The sequence below is a fragment of the Phacochoerus africanus genome, chromosome 7 (assembly GCF_016906955.1).
Source record: "Phacochoerus africanus isolate WHEZ1 chromosome 7, ROS_Pafr_v1, whole genome shotgun sequence".
In the NCBI taxonomy this organism is placed as follows: Eukaryota; Metazoa; Chordata; class Mammalia; order Artiodactyla; family Suidae; genus Phacochoerus; species Phacochoerus africanus.
Genome location: NC_062550.1, coordinates 7,210,811 through 7,237,166, shown reverse-complemented (window position 1 = coordinate 7,237,166; position 26,356 = coordinate 7,210,811). Strand labels below are relative to the sequence as shown.

The following is a 26,356-nucleotide window of genomic DNA, read 5'->3' as shown; positions in this document are numbered from 1 at the left end:
AGATCCATAGAAGTTAAATGATGTGGGTACATTTTTTTCTTCTCATTTTCTTCTTTGCAAACTCTCCACTCACCTGTTTCCCAGTCATGCTCCTCAGCCCCACCACCGACACACATGGCCAGGGATGCCCAGCAGCTTCAGATGGACATACCAGAACCTTCTTCTAGTCCAGTTCTGTCAGCCTTAGCAGGTGTGGGACTCACCTGATTAATGCAGTGCCCCAGGTTTTGAAGGGCCCATCCTTTTGTTTGATTCGGGGTGACTATGAAGGGAGTCACGTGCCAAGTTCTCTCCCCAGCTGTCTGTGAGATGTGTGGTATCGTGGGTACAAGGGAAGCCTTCTTCTCCAAGACCAAGAGATTCTGCAGTGTCTCCTGTTCCAGGAGCTACTCCTCCAACTCCAAGAAAGCCAGTATCCTGGCAAGATTACAGGTGAGAGGCAGTCACTTGGAAGACCCTTCTTGGGGCCCTGGGTGCTGAGACAGGTGCAACCAGCTGGCTGATGGCCAGAGGCCAAGAGGGCTGGAGAAGGACCTTGCTTGTGACTCTGAGGTTGTAAACTTCCTAGTGCTTATTATGCTCTCAAACTTGAGAGGGCAGAGGGTTGCATTTATGGGGCGTGTGAAATTGCAAATTCCTTTTTTTTTTTTTGTCTTTTTGGCATTTCTTGGGCCGCTCCCGCAGCATATGGAGATTCCCAGGCTAGGGGTCTAATCGGAACTGTAGCTGCCAGCCTATGCCAGAGCCACAGCAACGCAGGATCCGAGCTGCGTCTATGACCTACACCACAGCTCACGGCAACGCCGGATCCTTAACCCACTGAGCAAGGGCAGGGACCGAACCCGCAACCTCGTGGTTCCTAGTCGGATTCGTTAACCACTGCGCCACGACGGGAACTCCTGAAATTGCAAATTCCTGGAGTTACCCTTCCCCTCCATCCTTGCCCCTCCATCCTCACCCCTCAGAGTCTGATGTGCCCTCAGTAAGTTTTAAACAAGACAGATGCTCTGAAAGGAAGCTGGGGAACGGCACACGCTTTACCAGCCTCAGCTCTGACTCCAGGTTATATAGGCAGCCACTTAGAAAGTCTTAACCAACCTCTAGTTCATTATTGACATTTGTAGGATTTTAGAAGTGGAAGGAGTCATGGAGCTGTGTCGTCTCCCCACGCGTTAATTGATAAGTGTGCTGAGGTCCAGGGAGCAAGAATGACTTACCCGCAGGCTCTGCGGGAAGGGAAGAGCAGAGCCGAAACCGGAGCCCCATCTCGGTGCCTGGGCTTGTCTTTTCCCAACGCTGGTTCTCAAACTTGACTGCACGTTGGGGTCCCCTGGAAAGTTTAAAAAATATTGGTGCTTGGGTCTTAACTCCCAAAGGTTCTGATTTGATTGGGCTGGAGTATAGCCTGCAGCCAGGGGCTTTAAATGCCCCCAAGGTGTTTGAAGCCACAGCGTGCCAGCTCTTCTTCTTGGTGCCTGTCACTTTACCTCTCATTTTGTGAGGCAGTAACTGTTATTTCCTTCATTTTGCAGATTTTAGTCAAGGCATAGAAAAGTCCTCCTTGGTGAGCTAATAATAAAATTGCTAACAGCTACAGTTTGGGGGAGTTCCTATTGTGACTCAGTGGTAACAAATCCGACCAGTATCCATGAGGATGCAGGTTTGATCCCCAGCCTCACTCAGTGGGTTAAAGGATCTGATGTTGTCGCAAGCCATGGTGTAGGTCACAGATGCAGCTCGGATCTGGCATTGTTGTGGCTGTGGTGCAGGCCAGCAGCTGGAGCTCAGATTCAACCACTAGCTTGAGAACTTCCATATGCCACGGGTACAGCCCTTAAAAAAACCACACACACACACACACACACACAAATAAATAAACCCACATTTCTCTTTCACTGATCTCTCATAAATTCTCTGGACTTTTCTGGGTTTTTTTGTTGTTGTTTTTTTGTTTTGGCCACACCCAAGGCATGCCAAAGTTCCCAGGCCAGAGATTGAAGTGCCATAGCAGTGACAACACCGGGTCCTTAACTACCAGGCCACCAGGGAACTCCTTGGGGCCTTTGTGATCTATGCTTAAGTTACAAATTCCAGACCAGATCAGTGGCCTTTCACTTTGTGGGAGAACCCCTTTGAGCCCCTGATAAGCCGTGGACTCTGGAACATTCATGTATGTGCAGAGTGTTCAGCCCCCTGCCGTGCTGCCCTTGGCGCGCCATCCGAAGCCCTTTCTCCGCCATAAATCTGTGGGAGCACCAGAGGAAGGAGATGGCCAGCAAGTAGGAACCTTCTGCTGAGGTTCCTGGGGCAGAAGAGGGGCTTAAAAGACAGAAATTGTGTCCCTCCCTGCCCTGGAGCTCTGCCAACCCGCAGCCCCTCCCCAGCTGAACACCGGCCCTGAGCTTGCTGAGCACAGGCACAATACCGACCTCTTATCCTTGCAGCTCCCCTCTGAGCAGAGCATTCTTATTGTTATCATCTCGATTTACACATGAAGTCCCCAAGAGGTTACCTGGACCACTGCCCGGCTGGAAACCTAGGCCCTCTGGATCCAGAGCCTCGTTCTTAGCCTTTGGGCTCTTCTTTCTCTCCTCCCTCCAGGGAAAACCACCTACCAAGAAAGCCAAAGTTCTGCACAAAGCTGCCTGGTCTGCCAAAATTGGAGCCTTCCTCCACTCCCAAGGGACCGGACAGCTCGCAGATGGGACACCAACAGGGCAGGATGGTAAGCTGGCAGGGACTGGTGCTCAGGAAGTAGGTGGGGTGCGGTGCCCGGACTGGGGTGGCCTCCCTAGGAGCGGGGCTTAGAAAGGGTGCCGGGCTCAGGCTTGCCTTGGACTGCATCTTCCCCACCTGGTGGCTAAGTACCTCGAAACCATCCCAGGAAATCCCTCAACCACGCTTACGTTGCCAGGACCTACCCTTGTTAATTCAAAGGCCAAGAATTAGCTGCTTTTGTTCTGCAGTGCTTTTAGCCCTCCAGCTTCTGTTGCCCTGGGGCAGCGGAGACCCACATCTGGTTTGAAGAAGGGTGAGGGGAAGGAAAGGAACCTTTCTGTCTCTCTGAGCGTGTGTAGCAATTTCTCCGCACACATAGGCCTGAAACAACTCTGCTGTCAAGGAGCTGGTCTGAGTTACCCCCCACCCCCGGCCCAGGGTTGAAGGGGCCTAGGTGTGTGCACCTCCCACCTGCATGGATTGGCTGTGGCCAATGGGAGGTTGGGGGAGGTCTGAGAAATTTAAGCCTAAGGGTCTGTGAATTTCCTTCTTTCTCCGGGAGGAAGGTCAGGCATTTCCCTCGGAGTGTTGCGTCTTCACACTGCAGTCTGGCAGCCTTTGGCTAAGGTCCTCCTGGTCCTCATGGCCACTGGTGGGGCAGGTATGGGGTGGGTCCAGGGCTGCTGCGGTGGAAGAGGGACCTGCCTCTCCGACTCCTCTTGCACTGGCTGCTGCTGGAGCTCCCAGCTTTGACGAACTCTCTTCCTCTTTGCTGCCCAGCACTGGTCTTAGGTTTCGACTGGGGGAAGTTTCTGAAGGATCACAGTTACAAGGCTGCTCCTGTCAGCTGCTTTAAACACGTGAGTGCCTTGGGGATGGGCTCGGGGGAGCAGGGATGCTGGGTGCCGCCCTGGCTCACCCACCTGCATCACAAGCGCTGTTCCAAGCTGGCCATTGGCACCAGGAGCCCAGCTTTGCCACTCGCTCCAGTTTACCTTTCTGTCCCCATTTTTTTCTTCTTTTTATGGCCACACCTGCAGCATATGGACGTTCCCAGGCTAGGGGTCTGATCACAGCTGCAGCAATACCAGATCCAAGCCCACATCTGTGACCTACACCATAGCTTGTGGCAGCGTTGGATCCTTAATCCACTGAGCGAGGCCAGGGATCGAACCTGCATCCTCATGGAGACTAGGTCAGGTTCTTAACCCACTGAGCCACAATGGGAACTCCCCACCATTTTTTCCCAGAAAGTCCTCACACAAACCCGCACTGAGAGCTTCCAGCACTCTCCCTTTGAGGTTCCCTCCGTGCTTATTTACATAATGACATTTTGTGCTTTGTTAACTAAAACCCCTCTGAGGAGTTCCTGTCGTGGCGCAGTGGTTAACGAATCCGACTAGGAACCATGAGGTTGCGGGTTCGGTCCCTGCCCTTGCTCAGTGGGTTAACGATCCGGCGTTGCTGTGAGCTGTGGTGTAGGTTGCAGACGCGGCTCGGATTCCCGCGTTGCTGTGGCTCTGGCATAGGCTGGTGGCTACGGCTCTGATTCGACCCCTAGCCTGGGAACCTCCATATGCCACGGGAGCGGCCCAAGAAATAGCAAAAAAAAAGACAAAAAATAAAAATAAAAAATAAAACCCCTCTGAAAATCCCTTTCCTTTTCTCCATATTTAGCATTTTCCCATTGAAGGCTTGGTGCTTGTGAACTGCCCTGGGCCACTGGTTCCCAGGAGGCAGGTGTGGATATCTCCTGGAGCCCCCTTCTGCTGCAGGCTCCCCGACACACACAAATGCCCCCACCTACACTCCCATCCCTGAGACCCTGCAGGGCCAGGCTTGCCGTGGAAGAACGTAGCACACAGGTCTGAGTGGGGTTGCCTCTCAGGCGTGGAGAGAAACCAAGGGGGTTCTCTTGTTTCTCAAGGCCGTTTCCTAAACCCCAGGAGATCCAGGAGGAGGCCTCTTTAGTCTGAGTCCTCTGACCAGAGTAAGCCCACTTCCTGGCCTCCTTGCTGAACTGCTGCTGAGCGCAGCTTAACTCCTACCCCTCTCCTCTCTGGTTGCTAAGGAAGGTGCAGGTGGGATGTGGCGAGGGTGAGAAGCTGCTAGATGTCATTACTGTCGCACAGGCTGGCACAGGCGTGATGTGCCCAAGGAGCTGGTCCTGAAAGACGAGCACCCAGGGCTGTCTGACTCTGGGCCTCTGCCCCCCATTCCCTGACTCGGCTCTTCATGGACAGCGCACGCCCCTGCCCAGCCCCGCACACATGGCGGGTGCTGTGAGCAGCGTGCTGTCTCACCTGCACACAGGTACCGCTGTACGACCAGTGGGAGGACGTGATGAAGGGGATGAAGGTGGAGGTGCTCAACAGCGACGCCGTCCTCCCCAGCCGGGTGTACTGGATCGCCTCTGTCATCCAGGCGGCAGGTGGGTGCTCCGGGCCCAGGCAGGGTCGCGGCTGCAGAAAAACATATCCAGGTGGATAGGCAGGAAAATTAGCTTCAAAAGCAAACAGAGGAGGAGTTCCCATCGTGGCTCAGTGGTTAACGAATCCGACTAGGAACCATGAGGTTGCAGGTTCGATTCCTGGCCTTGCTCAGTGGGTTGGGGAATCCGGCTCAGATCCCGTGTTGCTGTGGCTCTGGCATAGGCCAGCAGCTACAGCCCCGATTCTACTCCTAGCCTGGGAACCTCCATATGCCACAGGTGTGGCCCTAGAAAAGACCAAAAAAAAAAAAGACAAACAGGAGTTACTGTTGTGGCTCATTGGTAATGAACCTGAATAGTAGCTGTGAGGATGCAGGTTCGATCCCTGGCCTCACTGGGTGGGTTAAGTAGCTGCTGTTGCCAGGAGCTGTGGTGTAGGTCACACACAAGGCTCAGATCCCACGTTGTGGTGACTGTGGTGTAGGCCGGCAGCTGTAGCTCCAATTCGACCCCTATCCTGGGAACCTCCATATGCCTCCAATGCAGCCCTGGAAACCAAAATCAGAAAGCCCGATCACTGGACTTGCAATTCTCTTGCCTGCCTTAGAGGGGCCGCAGAGCTTTTTAAGTTTATTCCAGAGCTGGTCCTGCTGGAGATGGATTCTCACCACTCTGCCGTGCTGCTTTCTGAGGAAGCGGCATGGGTGTTTCTGGGCTCTGACTGTTGCGGAAGGAGTTATTGGAACAGGCAGCGAACGTTCAGCTGAGGCTGGAGAAGAGCGACCGATGGCCTAAGGGTGTACCTTTCCCTCTTCCTTCTCAGGGTACCGGGTGCTGCTCCGGTACGAAGGCTTTGAAAGTGATGCCAGCCATGACTTCTGGTGCAACCTGGGCACTGTGGACGTCCACCCCATTGGCTGGTGTGCCATCAACAGCAAGATCCTGGTGCCCCCGCGGAGTGAGTTGCTGAGCGCCTTCCCCTTGCCGGTTCCTGCAGGGTCCTTGGGAGAAGGGGTGTCCTGACTTAGTTGAGACCAGATCAGAACCCACTTGCCTCCTTGTGCCCTGTCCCCCCTTGTCCCAGAGGCCCCTTGGTAGATCCAGGCTGGGGAGCCTGATTTTATAAGATGAGGTGATCGGTGGCCTGAAAGGCAGGAACATGTGATCAGTCCCCTCTGCTGCTCCCAGGGCAGCTCCGTCTGTGGGAGCGCCGCCCGTCTAGTCAGGATCCTGCTCTGTCTCCACAGCCATCCACGCCAAGTTCACCGATTGGAAGGGCTACCTCATGAAGCGGTTGGTGGGCTCCAGGACGCTTCCCGTGGATTTCCACATCAAGGTCTGGCCCGGAGCCCTTTGGGTCTCCCGACTCATCTCCTTCCTGCCCCTCCCGTTTTATCTGGGCTTCGCGCTGCTCGTCGGAGTATTTTTTCTGACTCCTGTGCCTCTCAGTCTCAGCGGCTCCAGGTTTCCAAAGGATGGACAGTGGCTGCCGTCCGCCTTCCCAGCCTCCCATCAGGCTCCTCCTGGTTCAGACTCCAGGGCAGCCACTCAGTCATGTTGTGTGGTCTGCCATTTGTTCTTCTAGATGCTTACCTTTGCTCCGAGCATTTTCAGGAGCATTCATTCAATAGATCTGATCATTGGTCTTGGACACAGTACAAGAGCTACAGAGTCCTGCCTTGAGGACTCTCCAGTCTGGCAGAGGAGATGAAGTCATGCCCATGAGTAATTACAAAATAGCCTTGATTCTGAACCAGGGATGTGCTTCAATCATCTGTGTGGCATTTCCAATTTTTAAAAATTATTTAGTTCCTTAACACAAAAAAATCACACATGGTGAAAATTATTTAGTTCCTTAACAAAAAAATCACACATGGTGAAAATTCAGAGGGCTCCCAAGGCCACACAGTGAAGGCAGGGTCCCCCCGCCAGTGTGCCAGGCCTGCTGTTGTGCGGCTCGCTCACGTAGGTGTCTGGGCCACATCTGACCCCGATGCTCACATGTGTTGTTCCCATGTCATCCTGAGTAAGTGTCACAGCAGCAAGCAGGGGAATGCAGGGCAGGCGCCACTGTGACATGTGATTGAACTGGTCTTGTGGCCTGAGGAGGAGCAGGTGCCAAGGGCTCCGTGGAGAATACAGCATTTGAATTCTGCTTGGTGGGCGGCCTAGAAGCTGGTGGGGGGCCATCTCACCCAAGGCCCCGGACGCTGGTGAGAACTGTGGGCCTTCGCTGGCCTTCAACGAGGAACGGTTCCAAGCACCTCAAAGAATGATTTTAGGACTTCCCTGGTGGCCTAGTGGTTAAGGATGCAGTGTTGTCACCGCCATGGCTCAGGGCACCGCTGTGGCCCAGGAACTTCTGTATGCTGCGAGGGCAGCCCAAAGCAACAAAACCAAAAAAACCTGTTTTTCTCTTATTTGAACCTAGTGGGTAGTACTCACTCGTCATTTACCTCTATGTTTTAATTTTCTTTTCATATTCTTTCCAACAGAACTGTTAGCTTTTTCTCCTCTGTTTCCTGTAGTTCTTTGCACGGGTGACAAGTTTGGCAGCTGAGGATGCACGTCTCCTGTCCTCAGCTGGCCCTTGTTTGAGGATGAGGCAGGTGACTGTGGGTGACACAGGCCACTAGGAGTATCCAGGTGGCCTCACCTCAGCTTAAATTAAAAGGATCTTGATTCTGGGTGGCAGAGCAGGGCTCTGAGTTGGTCAGCAAGCACGCACGTACCCAGGGTCACGTACCCAGAGCCCGCAGTGCACGCTGGAGGCTGCAGAAGCAGCTGCCTTTGAAGAAGTGGGGGTGGACAGATTAGAAGGGCGGGGTCCCTATGATGCCTGCAGTAGGTAAGGACTTCGTCAAGTGTTTGAATGAAGGCCCATCATCCATGTGTTTGTATGTTCAGTCAGAAAAAAAACATCAGGGTGTTCTCTTGTGGTGCAGCAGGTGAAGGATCTGGTGGTGGTACTGCGGTGGCTCGGCCCACTGCTGTGGTGTGGGTTCGATCTCTGCCCCAGGAACGTCCATATGCTGTAGGCACAGCCAAGAAAAAAGTCAGCTGAGCACGCCCTCTGTGCCTCGTTCTGCGCTCAGAGCTAAAATACTAAACCTGTCCTTTGCCTTTGCAGACCTCGAGTTCTAGCATAGCGTGTGGCCTTAAACCAGGGTGTTGTCGGGTCGGGTCAGGGTCACACTGAGAAGGCACAGAGGGAAGGAGCGTGTCAGAAAAGGCCAGGTGGGGGTGGACCGGGGACCCCAGCCCGGGCCTCACCCTGCGTCTCCATCTGCTAAATGGGTCAGGTGTATTCCCGCCCTTGAGCTGAGGGCTGAAGGATCCCTGTCCTGGTGGCTGCTTTGTGACCTTCTGGGGGGATTTGGAAAAGCACGGCTCAGTCCCCACACCTGAGCCTGCAGCGCCCTGGTGCTGGAAAAGCCCCACAAAGCTTAGTCACCCATCCCCTACCCCCGGCAGGACAGCACCAAAGCCTCCAGAATCTCCAGTCCTCCCCAGGGGTCCCCCCAGGGCAGCAGCTCGTGGGCATCTGTCTTTTGCAGTGTCAGAGACGTGGCAACCTGACTGAGGCACTGTGGGAGCTGTTCAGAGCCACTGCTCAGCGGGGCCGGAGCTGAAATTAGATGTACGGAGGCAAAGGGCGCTCGGTTCTCTAGCCCCGAGGCTTGTGCGCCATCAGTTGGGGGCCGGAAGGTAGAGGGGATGTGGGGTACCTGTGTGACCAGAGCGCAGGTCCCCGAAAGAGCACGAGGCTGGAGCTCTTGGAGCCCAGCTCTGCTACCAGCGAGCCTGTGCGACTCTGAGGAAGTCCCACCTCCCTGGGGTCCCTGTTTCCTTTGTCGGGAAAGTGACTTGTAAGTCCCATCACCGTGACTGACCAGCACACGTCGTGACCATCATATCATCAGTGTCACCCTAGGGACTTGGAGCCAGGGTTGAACCTGGGGACAGGAGGGCTCACCTGCCTGCCTCCTGACCTGGGCTTCGGGGCGCCTCCGCCGCACCCTCCCCGTCCTCTGGCTTCTTTGAAGAGACAGGGCGGGGAGAGGCCGCGTGGCCACGGCAGGCTGGTGCTGTCGTTGCAGATGGTGGAGAGCATGAAGTACCCCTTCCGGCAGGGCATGCGGCTCGAGGTGGTGGACAAGTCCCAGGTGTCACGGACCCGCATGGCTGTGGTGGACACGGTCATCGGGGGTCGCCTACGGCTCCTCTACGAGGACGGCGACAGCGACGATGACTTCTGGTGCCACATGTGGAGCCCCCTGATCCACCCTGTGGGTTGGTCACGGCGCGTCGGGCACGGCATCAAGCTGTCAGGTAACGCGGGTCTGGCTGAGCGGTGGGGTGACTGTGTACCCTGCGGGTGGCCGTGCTTGACCAGGGGTCCCAAGAGGTCGAGGGACTTGACCAAGGCCACTTGGCTTGAAGCGTAAAAACTGATTGAAACCAGAGGCTACAGGCCCCATCCTCTCCCACGTCAAGTGGGAAGAGAAGAGTCCGGGTCTTAAGGGCTGAATTCCCCCCCCCCCCCAGAGAGAGGCCCTGGGGCTTCTGCCTCCTAGTGCAGGGGTGGCACGAAGATACGGATTAGAGCCTGGGCAGGGCGGCCCCACACTTCTGGGGGAGGCGTGGAGGTGGCCCTGGTAGCAGCTTCACTTCTCTCTTCCCCATCTGCCGTCTCCCTAAAAGAGAGGCGCAGCGACATGGCCCACCACCCCACCTTCCGGAAGATCTACTGTGACGCTGTTCCTTACCTGTTCAAGAAGGTGAGGCCCAGCCCTCAGGCGCGTTCCCCTTGGCCGCACGTCCACCCCGGGCCTGCAGCCTCCTCCCTGGCATGTTCCTGCCCCCTCGCTTCCTTCCACACGATGGCCTGCTTCCCCGCCTCGCCTGGGCCAGCCTGGAGTTTCCCCAGCTGCCCCGTTCCTTTTAGGTTCGAGCCGTCTACACGGAAGGCGGTTGGTTTGAGGAGGGGATGAAGCTAGAGGCCATTGACCCCCTGAATTTGGGCAACATCTGTGTGGCAACCATCTGCAAGGTGAGCTTGGGGCAGGCCCCCGCCTCCCGCCTGGCTTCCTGCGGGCACGGGGGTGGCAGAACTCGGCACGCAGTGTCCATCCCGTCTTCCTGGTACTGGCTGCTCTTTGGCACCTGCTTTTTCTTTCTTTTTTTTTCTTTTTTTTGTCTTTGTTGTTGTTGCTATTTCTTGGGCCGCTCCCGCGGCATATGGAGGTTCCCAGGCTAGGGGTCGAATCGGAGCTGTAGCCACCGGCCTACGCCAGAGCCACAGCAACGTGGGAATCTGAGCTGCGTCTGCAATCTACACCACAGCTCACGGCAACGCCGGATCGTTAACCCACTGAGCAAGGGCAGGGATCGAACCCGCAACCTCATGGTTCCTAGTCGGATTCGTTAACCACTGCGCCACGACGGGAACTCCGGCACCTGCTTTTTCTGAGTGGAGCCTTAGCTCCTTACTCAGCATCTGCTCTCAAGTTGCGGTCAGAGCCAGACTGGATAGGTGCTGATTGAAGCCCTGGCCTGAGCCTGGCTCTGTCCCCTCACTGGGGGCCTTCCTGCCAAGACCTGCCATCTCTTTTGAGTGCTGGCCTGGCCAAAAGCCACAGCCGGCTGGCTTTGCTGCAGACCTTGCCACCGCCGCCTGGGGAGCAAACTGGGGGACATGCCGATTGTCCATCCAGCACGTCTCCAGGCTGGGCCCATGTGCTCACCCCGAGAACCCAGTGACCAAAGGGCAGACGGCATTCCTGCTGGCACAGCATTTGCTGTCTAGTGAGGAAGCCCAGAGATCCCACGATTACGGGCTGCACGAGTGCTCAGTGCTCTGAAGTGGCTCAGCGACAGCTGAGAACTGGCTCCGGGTGGATCCACCCGCCTCGTGGCCCCGTTGCCCTGGGCTGGGGGTGCAGCTCAGGAGGCCGTGTTCTGTCTGCCCCGCCCCCTCCCCACCGCCCACTAGGTGCTCCTGGACGGCTACCTGATGATCTGTGTGGATGGGGGGCCCTCCACAGACGGCTCGGACTGGTTCTGCTACCACGCCTCTTCCCACGCCATCTTCCCAGCCACCTTCTGCCAGAAGAACGACATCGAGCTTACACCCCCGAAAGGTAAGACGAGCTGGAAGGGGCAGGGTGAGGCCCTGATTCCTGGCCTTGCTAGACCCTGCTAGACCTTGGAGCTTGAGGTGCCTGAGGACTGGAGAGGTGACAGAGCTACCCGAGGTCACCACCAGCCCTTAGTCTGGGCTGGCTCGCCCCGTGGCTGGTACGTGGCTCGGTGAGCAGTGAACCGCCTGTAGGACAGAGCCAGGTCCTAGCAGGTACCAGCCAGGGGAGGAGGGAGAAGGCTCCTGCGGAGACTCCGGGCTGGGTCCTGACCGAGCTGTGGGTGCCCTTGGCCATGGGGGGCTTGGCGGAACTCTCTCCGGCTCCCGTTCGGCCCTCAGCCGGACTTTCCACTGCTCCAGGGTACGAGGCTCACACTTTCAGCTGGGAGACCTACTTGGAGACGACCAAGGCGAAAGCGGCGCCATCGAGACTCTTCAACATGGTGAGGGGACCAGGAGGCAGGGGCCCGGGGTGGCCTTGGGACGGCCCTGCCTGTTCCCACCCCTTTCCTTGAGTCTGTGCTGCTGAGACCGGCTGCAAACTCCAACGCCAGCCCCGAGCCAAGCAGTTCAGCCGGTCCCTTTCCCAGGGGGTGGTGTGGGCACAGAGTGCGGTGGGATCACTGGTCAGAGGAACCTGCCCTGCTCCCTCCCCCAGGACTGCCCCAACCACGGCTTCAAGGTGGGCATGAAGCTGGAGGCTGTGGACCTGATGGAGCCCCGGCTCATCTGTGTGGCCACCGTGAAGCGGGTGGTGCATCGGCTCCTCAGCATCCACTTCGACGGCTGGGACAGCGAGTACGACCAGTGGGTGGACTGCGAGTCCCCGGACATCTACCCCGTCGGCTGGTGTGAGCTCACCGGCTACCAGCTCCAGCCGCCCGTGGCCACAGGTCTGGGCTCTCACGGCCCTAAGCGGCTCTTGACTTTGCTCTTCCTTTTCCTTCCTGCCAATCACTCCCCCTGCCCTGTGTCCCCCTCGTTCTCTGGCATGAGATGGAGACGCTCCCGGACCACTTCCGAGAAGAGTGGCCCCTGCCTCCCTCCCCCTGACTTCTCTGTCTCCCTCTCCCTCTGGCCTGCAGAGCTCCTTCCTTGACCTTGCCCACTCTGTCATATGCTCGTGCCCCTGTGCACCCAGGTAAATCCCCAGGTCCCTCCGGGAGCCCTGCCCATGGGGTGGGAAGAAGGGACGGCTGTGCTCCGGTCCCTCCCCGCAGCCCCCTCCCTGTTCTCACTGCCCAGCTCTGGCTTTCCTTCTGGGGGTGTCCCTGCATAAGGGGGGCCAGTGAGGGGTGGGCAGGGGTCTCGGGATGTGCTTGTAGCCTGTGTCTGAGCCTCACCTCTTGTTCCTGCCTGTCAACAGCAGAGCCCACCACACCTCTGAAGGCCAAAGAGGCCACAAAGAAGAGAAAGAAACAGTTCGGGAAGAAAAGTAAGTGAGGCTCTAAAGCTGCCTGGCTGGTGGGGGCCTGGCAGCAGCTGAGCCTGCGTCCTGGGGAGCCGAGGTGGCGGGTCGCCACTTAGGTAGCCTGGTTCATGCTCCCGCCCTTTGCCCAATGGGCCCGTCAGTCACTCCGGGTGTTCAGGGACCCAGATCATAAGTAGGGGGTCTTTGGTCTTTGGCAGTGGTCAGGATGGCCAGGAAAAGGGACAAGAGGTTGTATTTGAGAGAGAAGGGGAGCCATGGCCTGAGGCGATGTGTGCCGCTGGGTTTGAAATTAAAAGGTACCAGAGGACTGGAAGCTGCTCCCCAAGGCTGTTGTGTTCCCTGGTGACCCCCAGTGGGTGGGAGCAAGGGCAGCCTCCAAGCTCCGGGGACATCTCCACAGGCAGGGCTGTTCTCGGCTGGAGAGGTGGCCCCTGCCGTGGCACCATGCAGAGAGGAAGCAGTTCTGGTCCCCAGGCAGAATTAAGACCCTGCGAGGGTGTGGAGTTGATCAAGTGGCAGGACCTTGTGCCCTTCAAAACCAAGGGCTGGCAAAGTCACACTTCAGAGGTGGGAAAAGGATCAGAAAAGGGAAGCTTGAAGTTTCCTTGTGGCACAGCAAGCTAAGGATCTGGCATTGTCAACCGTGACCCGGTTGCTGCTGTAGCACAGGTTCCACCCTGGCTCAGAAACTTCCACATGCCTCAGAGCAGCCAAAAGAAGAAAAAGAAAAGGGAAGCTTAATAACCACAGGTGGGGTGCATGAAATTAATCTTTTCTTGGAGAAAACCTCTGAGCCCCGGGCAGTCCTAGGGGTGAGGTCAGAGGTCGGGCCTTCTACCTCCCCAGTGGGGGCCTTCTGCACTGCCTGCCCGCTGGGGGGAGACCCAGCCCTTGCACTTCACATGGATACATCCCCAACCTGGATTTCATTCTGTTTTTATTTATTTATTTTTGCCTTTTCTAGGGCCGCTCCTGCGGCATATGGAGGTTCCCAGGCTAGGGGCTGAATTGGAGCTGTAGCCACTGGCCTATGCCAGAGCCACAGCAACGTGGGATCCGAGCCGCATCTGTGACCTACACCACAGCTCACGGCAACGCCGGATCCTTAACCCACTGAGCAAGGCCAGGGATGGAACCCGCAACCTCATGGTTCCTAGTCGGATTCATTAACCACTGAGCCATGACAGGAACTCCACATTCTGTTTTTATTCAAAGGAAAAAGAATACCACCAACCAAGACCCGGCCCCTCAGACAGGGGTCCAAGAAGCCCCTGCTGGAGGATGACCTGCAGGCCACAGAGAAGATCTCGTCGGAGCCCGTTCCTGATGAGAGTAAGAGCCTCCTGCGCGGGTCCAGGCGGCCGGCGGCTCTGGGGCTCAGAGGCAGGCCTGCTCCTTCCCCACCTGGCGCGGGAGAGCAGACTCAGGCTGAAGGGGGTGTGCTGGGCACAAAGCCGCCCTTAGCCCCCTGGGCCCAGGCTTCCCAAACACCCAGCCAACGCTGAAAGGAGCCTTTCCTCTGGGCCCGCAGGGTGGGGCCTCCCCTGCTGCCTGCCCACCTGGCCAGGGCCTCTCCTCGCCCGGTGCCGAGGGCCTGTCTGTGGGAAGCCAGGCCCTGAGCCCTGCCCGGGGTCAGGCGCGCTCCTCTCCCTCCTCAGTCATCACCGTGCGCGTGAAGGAAGAGCACCTGGACGTGGCCTCGCCCGACAAGGCCCCGAGTCCCCAGCTGCCTGTGCCCATCGAGAGCATCAAGCAGGAGACAGACGACTGAGCCCGCCTCGCTGCCAGCCTGGCCGCCGCTGCCGCCACCACCCTCCACGCCCTTCCTTTGGAGACTGAGCTTTTTTGTGTAAAATCGGCCTGGTGCCGCGAGGCCAGGCACCGAAGGAACAGCCAGGGTCTCCTCCGGCCGGGCCTGCGCGGCCAGGGCTGCCCGAGACCTGCAGACGCGCCGCGAGCGGCTCCCTCTCCAGCCAGAGCTCCTTACTACCGCCCCTCCACACCCACCGTGTCCCTCAACTGCAGGGGTGGGGGACACACTGGGTGGTGGTGGAGGCATGGCACACGTGCACACGCTCCTGCCTGAGCAAGTCATAAATAAAGGCCTGGAGCGGCACTCAGGGGAGACAGTCCCCTGACTGATGCAAGTGGTGCAACCTCTTCAGCAAGCGGAAGAGCCTTCCCGGCCTCTGGGGTTGGCGCTCTGCTCTGCGCTCCCAGGAGCCCCAGGCCCCAGCTCCGGCCGGCAGCTGAGCAGCAGTGACCAGGCTACACAGGTTTTGGTGACTTGTGAGGTGGCCTTGACCTGTTTTCTTTTTCGGCATGAGGACTGACTGACTCCCCCACCCCTGCACCCTCGGCATTTGGAAGTTCCTAGGCTAGGGACAACACTGGGTCCTTAACCCACTGAGCTACCAGGGAGCTCCATACCACATCCATTTCGAAAATTACAGTGGCTCAAAGGCAGGGTCTGTTCCCTGGCATTGGGGGTTTGCAGGGGCCTTGGTGGGAAAGAGTGCACCAGCCCTGTGCTACTGGAGAGGTGGGCAGGGCAGCAGGGCAGGAAGGTGAGCTCCGCGTGTGTACACGAGCGTCTGTGGCCTGAGAGGGAGCCTGCCTCCGGCATTAACCTTTATCTGCGCTGGAGCCCAGCCTGGCGATGACATGACCTTTTCATTCCCCTTCCCCCTATTTGTTTTGTTTTGCTTTGTTTTTTTGGCCGCCCCGCAGCATATGGAGTTCCCGGGCCAGAAATAGGTCTGAGCCGCAGTTGCAATCTACAAGCCGCCGCATCGTCGGGTTCTTAACCCACTGTGCCAGGCCGAGGATCAAACCTGCTCCAGAGACCCCTGCCCATCCCATTACACTGCAGTGGGAACCCCTCCCCTTCTCCCTATTAACCAGAGTCAGGTCTGGCCCTGCCAGAAGTCATCGGGCCTCAACAGTGGGGAGTGGGCAGCCCTGCTGGCTGAGGTGGCCCTACAGGAGCTCCTGGGGGAGGGCAAGGGACACACTCCCTGGTTCCTGTTCCTCACTGCCTGTGCCCCTCTTAACTCCATAATCCAATTCCCTCTGAAATTCTGTAAGTTCACCTAGCGTCTGCCCAAGTTGCAGCTGCTTTTATTTTTCCCAGTTAATCTCCTTTGAAACTCCTTCCTGTGACCCACTGTCTCTTCTCTTCCTGAAACCTGAGGTGTGCCAGGCCTCTCCTCAGCCTGTGGAGAGAGCGTGGTGGGTGGGTGTCCAGCTACCACTGGCCATGCTTGCCCAGTAGGGCACTGACCATAGGTGTGCTCAGGACCCAGTTATTGGTGTCACCCAAAGACGGGCGACCAGCCCAAGGGGAGCTGTTTTCCTGTCAGTTCAGAGAGCTTAGCCCTTTTCCTTTTCTTTCTTTTTTTGCTTTTTAGGGCCACACCCCCGCATATGGAAGTTCCCAGGCTAGGGGTCGAATTGGAGCTACAGCTGCTGGCCTACACCACAGCCACAGCAACGTGGGATCCGAGCCACGTCTGTGACCCACACCACAGCTCACGGCAACGCCAGATTTTTAACCGACTGAGGCCAGGGATGGAACCCACATCCTCATGATTCCTAGGCAGGTTCATTAACCACTGAGCCACGAAGGGAACTCCCCGTTTCTTTTTCTGAATGCACTATGCAGAGTTCTAGTTGTGGCTTATCAGGTTAAGAACCCAACATAGTATCCATGGGGATGAGGGTTCAATCCTTGGCCTCGCTCAATGGACTGGGGACCCAGCGTGGCTGCCATCTGCAGCACAGGTCGCAGATATGGCTTGGATCTGTGGCTACACCTGTGTTGTAGCCGGCAGATGAAGCTCTGATTCAGTCCCTAACCCAGAAACCTCCATATGCCGTGGGTGTGGCAGTAAAGGAAATAATCAAACAAATGCACTATGCAGGCCCATGTGGTACAGGAACCAGGCCTAGAAAGCACTCACAGCCTGAATTCCCCCAGAGCATGACGAGGCATGGGACACAGCGACAACCAAGAATGGGGCAGGTCCCAGGACAGGGGGGCCATGCCTTCCCCACCCCCACCTCACACACAGACTTAAGTGGTGACGGTGATGGTCCTCCAGTGGGCTGGCACCCCCTTTCCTCCCTCCCCCCCACCCCGCCTTGGTCTGCTCAGGCGTCTTGCTGGGCCGTGACCTGCCCAGCTGAGAGGAATTCATTATCCCTGATGCTCTTGCAGTTAAAGGATCCAGTTCTGGCTGAAATGCTTCTGGGACCTGTCTGGCATTTCTGCCTTTAGTTGCTTCTTCCTGAATGAAGAAGTGATGCTTACAGATGCTGTGGACAACGGAAGCCCCAGGATAAGGATGCAGAGCTGGAGAACAAGTTTAGCTGCCATTAAAGCCCCAGTCTGGCCTCTCCATACTTAGCCTGTATGAGATAATTCAATCCCTTTCCTGAAGTCCATTTTGTCGGTATGTCCTTAGCAAGAGTGCCTTCTAGGAGTTCCCGTCCTGGTGCAGTGGTTAAGGACTCCGACTAGGAACCATGAGGTTGTGGGTTCCATCCCTGGCCTCGCTCAGTGGGTTAAGGATCCGGCGTTGCCGTGATCTGTGGTGTAGGTTGCAGATGCGGCTCGGATCCCACGTTGCTGTGGCCCTGGCGTAGGCCGGTGACTATAGCTCCGATTGAACCTCTAGCCTGGAAGCCTACATATGCTGGAGGAAGCGGCCCTCGAAAAGGCAAAAAGACAAAAAAAAAAGTGCCTTCTAATGTGCCAGCCCATGGCGCCCGCTCCAAAGATGAGCCGGAAGGTGCAGAGCAATAAACGAGTGCGCCTGTCATCTCCTGAGTGCCCCGTCTCCATAGCAACAGCACGCTGCACTCTTACAGTTCACCAGTGCCCTCTCCCCAAACCCCAAGTTCCCCAAAGGCCAAGCCCGAGTCTTGTGTGGCTCCCTGGTGTGGGTCAGCCCAAATGCAAACACCGGACGAGGCCTCCTGCCCTTTCCTTTACGGCCACCCGACCCTCCAGTGTAGCCAAGGGAGCTGCTCTTGGTAACTGTGCCGGGCACTAGTTCACACAGCTTATTTGTTGTCTTTTTCTTTTTATGGCCACATCTGTGACATGGAAGTTCCCCACCCAGGTGCAAACCAGAGCTGCAGCTGCGGCCGACACCACACCCACAGAAACACCAGATCTGAGCCACAGCTGGGGCCTATGCTGCAGTTTGTGGCAGTACCGGATCCTTACCCCACACGGCTTATTTCATCTTCATGGTAATCCGGTGAGGACATGCTGACTTCATTTTGCAGATAAGAAAAAGGCTCATTAAACTTTAGTAACTTGGTGGCTTAAACTGACAAGTGACAGCAGTGGGTGACAGCCAGGTTCATCTGTCACATGACCCCCAGCTGAGTGCCTTGAGCCAGGTGAGCACCCCCAGCCCAGCACACAATGCCAGGGCTCAGGGCCCTTACCCTTCTCCACTGCCTTTGTATTCCTGGGAGGAACGGCCACTTTCAACAAAGTGAAAACAAAAAACCTAGATCGGGGCTGGCACTGGTGGCACAGCATCTCCATAACAGAAACGGTGGGTGGCCGGCAGCGGCTGAGAAGTCCCAAACACCATCGCAGCCACCATACTCTGGGGCTGCGGGGACCGGTCTTTAGAAGGAAGCCCTGACGGGGAGGTGAGTGGACCCACCAAGGCCGCTGCTCCTGAGCAGAGCTCAGCGCCCACACGCGCTCCCGCAGGGAGAGGGCACCGACGCTGCGTGTGAGCGCCGTTCCTGCAGAAAGCGCCGCGCACGTGTCGCTCAGATGAGGACGGCTGTGGTCAGTCGCTCAGGTTCCCAGTCTCGTTTCCAAGCCCGAAACGCTCACCTTCAGCCTGGGCTCTTTTTAGGGGTTCCTTTCCCGCTCCCAGCCCATCCCCATAGGGAACACTGTTTCGGGTTGATTACGTCCCCACAAAGAAGCTATACCTCTGAATGAAAACTTACTTAGAAACAGGGTCTCCAGGGAGTTCCCATCGTGGCTCAGTGGGTTACAAACCCGACTAATAATCCATGAGGTCGCGGGTTCAATCCCTGGCCTTGCTCAGTGGACTAAGGATCCAGCCTTGCCTCGAGCTGCGGTGTAGGTCACAGAGGCAGCTCGGATCTGGCGTTGCCGTGGCTGTGGCAGAGCCCAGGAGCTGCAGCTCTGATTCAAACCCTAGCCTGGGAACTTCCATAATGCCACATCTGCAGCCCTAAAAAAGCAAAACAAAACAAAAACGGTCTCCACAGAGGTGATATGTTAAAATGAGGTCACTGGGGTGGGCCCTCCTCTGATGACTCATGTCCTTATAAAAGGGGGGAATGTGGACACAGAGATGCAGGAAAATGACATGAAGAGATGGAGACGCCATGTGACGGCACGGGCAGAGACTGGAGTTGTGCTGCTGCAGCCAGGGGACATCTGAGGCCACCAGAAGCTGGAGGGGGCACGGAAGGCTCCCCTGGAGCCTTCAGAGGGAGCACAGCCCTGCTGACACCTTGACCTCAGACCTCTATCCTCACAACAGTGAGACAATAAATTCCTGGTGTTCTACCCACGCGGTTTGTTGTCCTTGCCAACAGCAGCCCTAGGAAACTAATACAAACACCATCTGACGCCCCCAAATCATTAAACTCCAGAGGCAGGCAGAGCCCTCTCCCCACCTTCCCAGAGCCCCCCTGTTCTGCCCTAGGAAACTAATACAAACACCATCTGACGCCCCCAAATCATTAAACTCCAGAGGCAGGCAGAGCCCTCTCCCCACCTTCCCAGAGCCCCCCTGTTCTGCCCTAGGAAACTAATACAAACACCATCAGGTGCCCCCAAATCATTAAACTCCAGAGGCAGGCAGAGCCCTCTCCCCACCTTCCCAGAGCCCCCCTGTTCTGCTCAGGGTTTCCCTTTAAGGCCTGCCTCCCCTGTGTACCCGCAGCACACTGCAGGGTCCCCCATGTGGATGGGGCGCCCATGTCCTCCTGCTCCATCTTCTCTGATGAGCTGCAAGATTTTGCTACAACTGAGCACTGCGTTGTGAGGGGATTTGTCAGGATGGCAAACGTAAGGCCAAGGGGGTGATGGAGGCCGACCTGTGGCACCAACACACCCGCACTCCTGCTCTTCCTGGCCCAGGGCGAGCGAGGCCCCTGAGATCAGGGGCGGCAGCGGGGGTTGGGTGGGGGTAGGGAGTGCTGAATCAACAGCCGTCCAGCAATAAGTCACTCTCACGGACACACAGGGGCCAGGGATGCTGTGGTTTAATCAGAAAGGCCACTGTCCCACAGGATGAAATAGCATAAAGTTATTTCCTTACACGCCCACCCTGGGCTTAGCTCAGAGGTGAAGGAGGTTAGGAGGGGATGGACATTACTGATCGGAAGCAAAAGGGTCACGGCCCAGCTCTAGAACCACATGAAACTGCAAACCAAGATGAGTCAGATCCCTGCTACCCCAGGGGACTCTGGAACCTGACCCATCCGTCAAGGCCACCCCGCAGCTGCTCTCTGGCTAACCTTGTCTGCTCCGTGCTGTCTTCTCTTCCTGGGAGTTCTCTGGGCACCACGCCTGGGGGCTGGCGTCCGCTTGGCCTTCCTGGCGGCCCCACCGGGGCAGGCGTCAAAGACAGCAGCTGCAGCCTTCACCCTCTGGCCTCGGGCACTGGGAGGGGTGGCACAGGTGGCTCCCACACGCAGGTTCAGCCCAGTGAGCCACCTGGGGAGAAAGAGGGTTCAGAGAAGCTGCTGTGCTGAGCTTTCCAGCGTGGCGTGAGGAGGTCCTCAGGAATGTGGGGGCAGTGGGGCCGAGTGAGAGCAGACTCGAGAATCCTGGCTCAGCCTCGCACCAATTAACGCGACCCCCAGCAAGTCACTTCAAATCTCAACCCCTCCCTGTAAAACGGGGATAGTAATAAACAGAGGGCTGCTGACCCAGGCACCATTCAAACCGATTTAGAGGAGCTAATTTAATGTGATTCCTGGAGTTCCCATTGTGGCTCAGCAGCTAATATCCATGAGGACAGGGGTTCAATCCCTGGCCTCGCTCAGTGGGTTAAGGATCCAATGTTGCCATGAGCTGTGGTGTAGGTTAGACGTGGCTTGGATCTGGCGTGGCTGTGGCTGTGGCATAGGCTAGCAGCTGTAGCTCTGATTGGACTCCTAGCCTGGGTACTTCCATAAGCCATGGGTGCGGCCCTAAAAGGCAATGCTAATAATAATATTAATAATAATAATGTGATTCTTAGAACCAACCACCACCAGGCAGACGTAATCACTATCATCCCCTTGACGGGTGAGGAAATGGCAGAAAGGTGTCATGGCTCCAAGTCAGACAGTCAAGGAAAGAGCTGGACTCGAACCCGGGTCACAGACTCCGGGGTTCTTACTGCTCTCTTATGCAATTACGTAGAGTGTCTCCACACAATTACGAGGTCCCGCCCCACTAGGCTGAGTGGATTTCATGCCCACTTTATGGATGAGGGAAGAGAGGCTCAGAGAAGGCCACCCCAAGCCCTGCAGATGTCTGGCTCCCCCAAGAAGGGTAGCTGGCCCTGGCAGGACCCTCCCCTGCCAAAGGTGCTCAGTTGGTGCCGACGTGGTGCCCTGCGGAGATGGTGGAGGCTTGACTGCAGCCGGTGGGACCCTGGCTGGGGCGGGGGTGGGGGGTGAGTGGGGGTGCTCACCTGTGAAGCGGGAGCAGCTGGCAGTCACAATGGAAGGGATTGCCACTAAGGTCAATAAGCTCCAGCTGGCGGAGACCGGGCAGCGGGGGCAAAGCCTGCAGCTGGTTCTTCTGCAGGTACAGGCTCTGGAGCTGGGGTCCCAGGCCCAAGAAGGCCCCAGGAGAAATCTGCAAGAAGGTGTCAGGCCCTGGTGTGAGCTCCTGCCAGGTCCGTCCCACCCCCAGGCCTGGAAGGGAGCCCCACCCATGCTCCCCCAACAGGAGAGGCGTAGAGAGCCTGAGGTGGGCAGGAAGGGCAGTGCTGGGGTGGAGCCAGGTTGGCCCAGAGCCAAAGCACTTGCCCTTTGCAAGTCACCCAGACCCCCACTTCATAGCTCATTCAGCTACCCTCGGATTCCCCTCATAATGGCAAAGCCCTCCCCACAAAGTAGGAAACCCTATGCACCCAGGTTCCTCCCTTCTCCAGGGCTTGGCAGTGCCCTCCCTGGCAAGCCCCTTCGTGTGGCCCAGGATCCTGCCTGGTCTGTGGCCCACACCTGAGCTCCCTGAGGCAGGGACCCTACACCCAGCCTTGGGCCTGCTGCTGCAGGGCGGCAGTGTTTGCTGAAGGAACACAAGCCATGTAGGGCCTTGCGCTGTCTCCACCCACCCCCGTACCTCTGTGCCCACCTGCTCCAGGCCACTGCTGTTCAGGAAGAGGTGCTGCAGCGAGTGGCCCACGGGCCGGAAGGCCCCCTCTTGCAGGGCCCTGAGCGGGTTCCCTGAGAGCTGCAGCTCCAGGAGGGCAGGCAGCCCCTCCAGGGCCTCAGTGGGCACCTCTGGCAGCTGGTTCCTGTCCAGGTGCAGCTTCTCTAGCTCCTGAGCTGGGCCCAGCGCCCCAGGGGACACTTGGGTGAGACGGTTCCCACTCAGGTAGAGCCAACGCAGGGCCCGCCCGCCTGCCAGGTCCCCGGGTGCCAGGCGGTCCACGGCGTTGTCCTGGAGGTGCAGGGAGAAGAGGCTGGGCAAGGCGCCCAAGGCGGCCCCTGGCACCTGCAGGAAGCGGTTGCGCTCTAGGTACAGGTAGCCAAGGCGGGGCGCCCCTTCGAGGGCGGCAGCGCTGAGGCCTGAGAGCCCGTTGTCAGAGAGGTAGAGGTAGATCAGGCTGCCCAGGCCCGCCAGGGCGCCCGCCTCCAGCTCTGTGATGCCGCAGTGCTGCAGATGCAGCGACACCAGCCGGCCCAGGCCCTGGAAGGCCGCTCGCGGCACCACGGGGAAGTGGTTCCGCCTCAGGTCCAGGAGCTGGGTGTCGTTGGGGAAGCCGCGGGGCACGGCGCGCAGGCCCCGGGCCTCACAGCCGCTGTGCCGGGACTCGGGGACGCACACGCAGGCGCGCGGGCAGGGCCGGGCCGCCCCGGCCTCCTCTTTGGGGGCGCCGGCTGGGGCGCGGGGCCGCGCGGCCGCCAGCTCCTCCTCCTCGTCCTCCAGCGCCCCGGCTCCCGGGCAGCGCAGGTCCCACGGCCGCAGGGCCTCCAGGGCCTCGCCGCGCAGGCGCCGCGGCCCCCAGCACGCGCCGTCCGAGCGCACGCGCGCACGCGCCAGCCACTCGAGCAGCGGCCGCGCGCGGCAGCCGCACCACAGCGGGTTCCCCTGCAGCCGCAGCCGGCGCAGCTGCCCCGGGCCTTGCGGCGGCAGCAGGGCGTCCAGCTGGTTCCCACGGAGGTCCAGGGTGTGCAGGCGGGGGCAGTGGGCGAAGGCCCTGGGGTCCAGGGCCTGCAGTGCCCCGTGCTCCAGCCTCAGCTCCCGCAGGCCGGGCAGCGCCAGCCCGTCCTCCTCGCCCGCGTAGGTGAAGGGGTTGTGGCCCAGCTCGAGGCGGGCCAGGCCGCGGGCCTGGGACAGGGCCAGCCCCGGCAGGGACTGCAGCTCGTTGTGGTGCAGGCTGAGCCGGCGCAGGGCGGGCAGGCCGGCCAGGGCCTCGGGGGCCAGCACGCTGAGCGCGTTGTGGGACAGCTGCAGCCAGCGGGCGCGCACCAGCCCCTGGAAGGCCATGGGCGGCAGGTAGACCAGGGCGTTGTGGGCCAGGTTCAGCGTGGCCAGCGCGCCCAGCGCCCCGAACGTCCCCGGCCGCAGCTCCTCCAGCAGGTTCCCCTCCAGCTCCAGCCGCCGCAGCGAGCCCAGCCCGTCCAGCGCCTCCTGGGGCAGTGCGCTCAGGCGGTTGGAGGCCAGGTTGAGGAGGAGCAGGCGGCCCAGGCCGCGGAAGGCGCCCTCGGCCACCAGCTCCACCTGGCAGTGCCGCAGGTCCAGGTGTGTCAGGTAAGGCAGGTCCTGGAAGGCAGCTGGAGGGATCACCCTCAGCACGTTGCCCCGGAGGTCCAGCCGCTGGGTCAGCTGAGCAGGGAGAGGTAGGGGAGGCTGAGCAGCACAAGGACCACGGCCTGTGCCCCTTGCTGACCCCAGCCTTTGCACGTGCTGTGCCCTGACCTGGAACACTCTCCTCCCCTCACGTTTCCCTTATTCTAGTCATCCTGACACCACCTCTGGGAAGCCTTCCTCCCCAGCCACCTGGATATCCCCCACTCTGGCACCTTGTGCATTGAATGGTCACGGCCTGCTTCTCTCTTCCTCTCTAGCGCTTGACTCCATAGGGCAGAGACCGTCTCTTATCCCAGTGTATCCCAGTTCTCTGCTGTAGGGCCTGTACTTAGTTCAGTATCCATATAGGTCTCCTAACTTGTTTCAGTCATAGGATTATTTATTATTATTATTTTTGTTTTTTTGCTTTTTCGGGCCACACCCACGGCATATGGAAGTTCCCAGGCTAGGGGTCGAATCAGGGCCACAGCTGCCACCTACACGGCGGCTCACAGCAACGCTGGATCCCCGACCCACTGATGGAGGCCAGGGGTGTATACCAGTCGGATTCGTTTCCACTGCACCACAATGAGAACTCCAAGATTTTCAATAGGTTGTCTCCCTGTTGTTGGTTATTATCATTCTTGTTTTACAGATGTGACGATTGAGGCTTAGAGAGGAAAAGTGACTTGCAAGGCCTCCCAGCCAGGCAGTGGCATATCTATTGGTGCCGGTGCAGGCTCCTCCTGCTATCACCCCCACCCCACTTGCCCTGCTGACCTCAGGAATGGCATTTGGCACCTCAGTGAGGTTCTGATGCCGGCAGGCCACGTGACGCCTGGAATTGTCACAGATGCAGGTCTGTGGGCAGCGCTGGGCAGCTGCATGCCAGATTGGCCCCAGTGGCAGCAGCAGAGGAAGCAGCAGCACCAAGGAGATGCTCTGGGGCCTGGGAGAGAGAGGAAGGTTCAGTCGTCCACAGGAGCAAGGGGTCCACACTGCACTCACTGAGCCCCAGCTCTTGTTCCTAGAGCCACTCAGATGTCTTCCTCCTTGGGCCCCAGGGAAGCTGTCGTCACCCTGAGCCTCCAGCCCTTCCCAAGCAGAGGTTCCATCGTTACTCCTGTTTTACACTTGAGGAAACAGACTCAGACAGGCCCCCTGGCGAGTGTCTCTGGTTGTCTGCCCAGTGGCTCCGTGAAGCTTTGTCAAAGGCAGTTCTCAGTGTGCCCAGGCTGCGGAGAGGCTCCAGGTCGGAGGGAGCCCTGACCTCCCAGGGCAAGGCTGGTGGTGGAAGGAGAATCAGCCATTGCTCAGACAGATGTGGCATCAGCACACGGTGGCGGGGCACGATGGCACCCACCTCGGAGGACAGCCCAGCAGTTGGAGGGGTGGACTCAGGCCTGGCTCGAGCTGGGAGGCAAGACTTGGGGATCTGAGAGCTTTGAGGCACTTTAATGGCTGGTCAGAGCTGTGCTGACAGGCAAGTGTGTGGCTCCGACTTCCCTCCTGTTTATTGCTCTGTTGTCCTTTCTCATCTTAGTGCCAGCCTGGACTGGGATGGGGAACTGAGGCCAGGGCCTTGGGGCTGTGCTTAGGGCAGGGTCTGTCCACCCACTCCCCAACGAGCCATTTTTCCATTTGGACCCTCTCACCTCTCAGCCCTGCCAGCCTCTTCAGAGGGACCCTGCCGCCACGCTGGCGCTCCTGGCTTCCCCAGTGCGCCACTCACCACCACCAACCAGAGGGAACTTTCCAGACCCTCAGCTGAACACCCTCTAGCGTCTCCTCACTGCCTTTGCTGGAAAGTCCTGACTCCTCATCCCCCATCTGGCATCTGCTCAGATCCCTCAGTGTCAGCCTCACCAGAAGCACCAAGAATGGGGCTCCCTCCTCTCTGCCTGTGACACCCCCATCCCAGCTCTTCCCTCGTCCTCAGCTCTCTGGGTGGCCCTTCCTTGACCCCTGGGCTGGCTCCCACCTTGAGTGTCCCCCATTTCTGCTCATGGGGTTGTCACCACCTGTTTTTCAGTCACCTTGACTTCCCAGGGTCTGGCCCAGCCTTGGAGCTAGTGGCACCTTCTAGAGTCTGTGGTGAGGCTGAGGCCCAGGGCAGGCCCGAGAGGGGGTGGCCCGTGGGGACAGCGCCATGAAGGACAAGTGCTCAGGCCTCCGATGGCTGCCGAGCTCTCAGGATCCTGGAGGACTAGCTCAGGGGAGCTCCCGGGGGCAGCAGCCATGCTCACCGCCTTCCTTAGAATCCACTTTGGATGCCCCTTGGACAGCCTCTGCCCAGGCGGTTCCCAGAGCCCCCAACAGGCCCCAAAAGGGGGCAGGGGCTTGCCTGCAGCCACTCTGCTTCTCTAACCCCTCCTTCCAACCCCAGGGCCCAAAGACTCACCCCGCCATGCTGACTGCCTGGCCGGTCCAGCCTGGAGGCACCCGGCACAGGGAAAGGCCGGCGACGGTCCCCGCCTGGACGCCGGCAGGAGCCCCCCTCCCGGCCCGCAGACCTGCCAGCGGGGACAGGGCTGAATGGGAGGCATTGTGAGGTGAGGGAGGGGCGGAGGGGCGGGCACAGCGGGAGCGGTGGCTGGAGTTACA

General features: G+C 58.5%; 2 protein-coding genes across 6 annotated transcripts in view; one reads left to right on the top strand and one right to left on the bottom strand.

Annotated features, from left to right (window-relative positions):
• L3MBTL2 (L3MBTL histone methyl-lysine binding protein 2) overlaps positions 1 to 14,870 on the top strand; it is a 19,920-nt gene extending 5,050 nt beyond the window's left edge. The window contains exons 3-17 of one of the 4 annotated variants that reach the window (XM_047786162.1): positions 299 to 432; positions 2,602 to 2,725; positions 3,499 to 3,578; positions 5,032 to 5,149; positions 5,973 to 6,107; positions 6,397 to 6,485; positions 9,283 to 9,481; positions 9,854 to 9,930; positions 10,098 to 10,202; positions 11,145 to 11,292; positions 11,652 to 11,734; positions 11,950 to 12,184; positions 12,658 to 12,726; positions 13,939 to 14,055; positions 14,382 to 14,870. In XM_047786162.1, coding sequence (XP_047642118.1) covers positions 299 to 432; positions 2,602 to 2,725; positions 3,499 to 3,578; positions 5,032 to 5,149; positions 5,973 to 6,107; positions 6,397 to 6,485; positions 9,283 to 9,481; positions 9,854 to 9,930; positions 10,098 to 10,202; positions 11,145 to 11,292; positions 11,652 to 11,734; positions 11,950 to 12,184; positions 12,658 to 12,726; positions 13,939 to 14,055; positions 14,382 to 14,494 — 1,826 coding nt within the window. In that variant the 3' untranslated portion in view covers positions 14,495 to 14,870. Of the gene's footprint in view, positions 1 to 298; positions 433 to 2,601; positions 2,726 to 3,498; positions 3,579 to 5,031; positions 5,150 to 5,972; positions 6,108 to 6,396; positions 6,486 to 9,249; positions 9,482 to 9,853; positions 9,931 to 10,097; positions 10,203 to 11,144; positions 11,293 to 11,651; positions 11,735 to 11,949; positions 12,185 to 12,376; positions 12,433 to 12,657; positions 12,727 to 13,938; positions 14,056 to 14,381 lie in introns of those variants that run through there. The other 3 variants (XM_047786161.1, XM_047786160.1, XM_047786164.1) reach the window with 3 other exon arrangements.
• On the bottom strand, positions 13,910 to 26,356 carry CHADL (chondroadherin like). 2 transcript variants are annotated; one of them, XM_047786159.1, is made up of 6 exons: positions 26,154 to 26,355; positions 24,533 to 24,701; positions 22,091 to 23,788; positions 21,423 to 21,589; positions 20,257 to 20,455; positions 13,910 to 14,127 (listed from the first exon to the last, which is right to left on the bottom strand). In XM_047786159.1, exons 1-6 carry the CDS (start codon positions 26,159 to 26,161, stop codon positions 14,101 to 14,103), a joined length of 2,268 nt encoding a protein of 755 aa, XP_047642115.1. In that variant the 5' UTR covers positions 26,162 to 26,355; the 3' UTR covers positions 13,910 to 14,100. The 2 variants fall into 2 exon arrangements, with proteins under 2 accessions (XP_047642115.1, XP_047642114.1); XM_047786158.1 differs by lacking the exon at positions 13,910 to 14,127 and having other exon boundaries at positions 19,984 to 20,455; positions 26,154 to 26,356.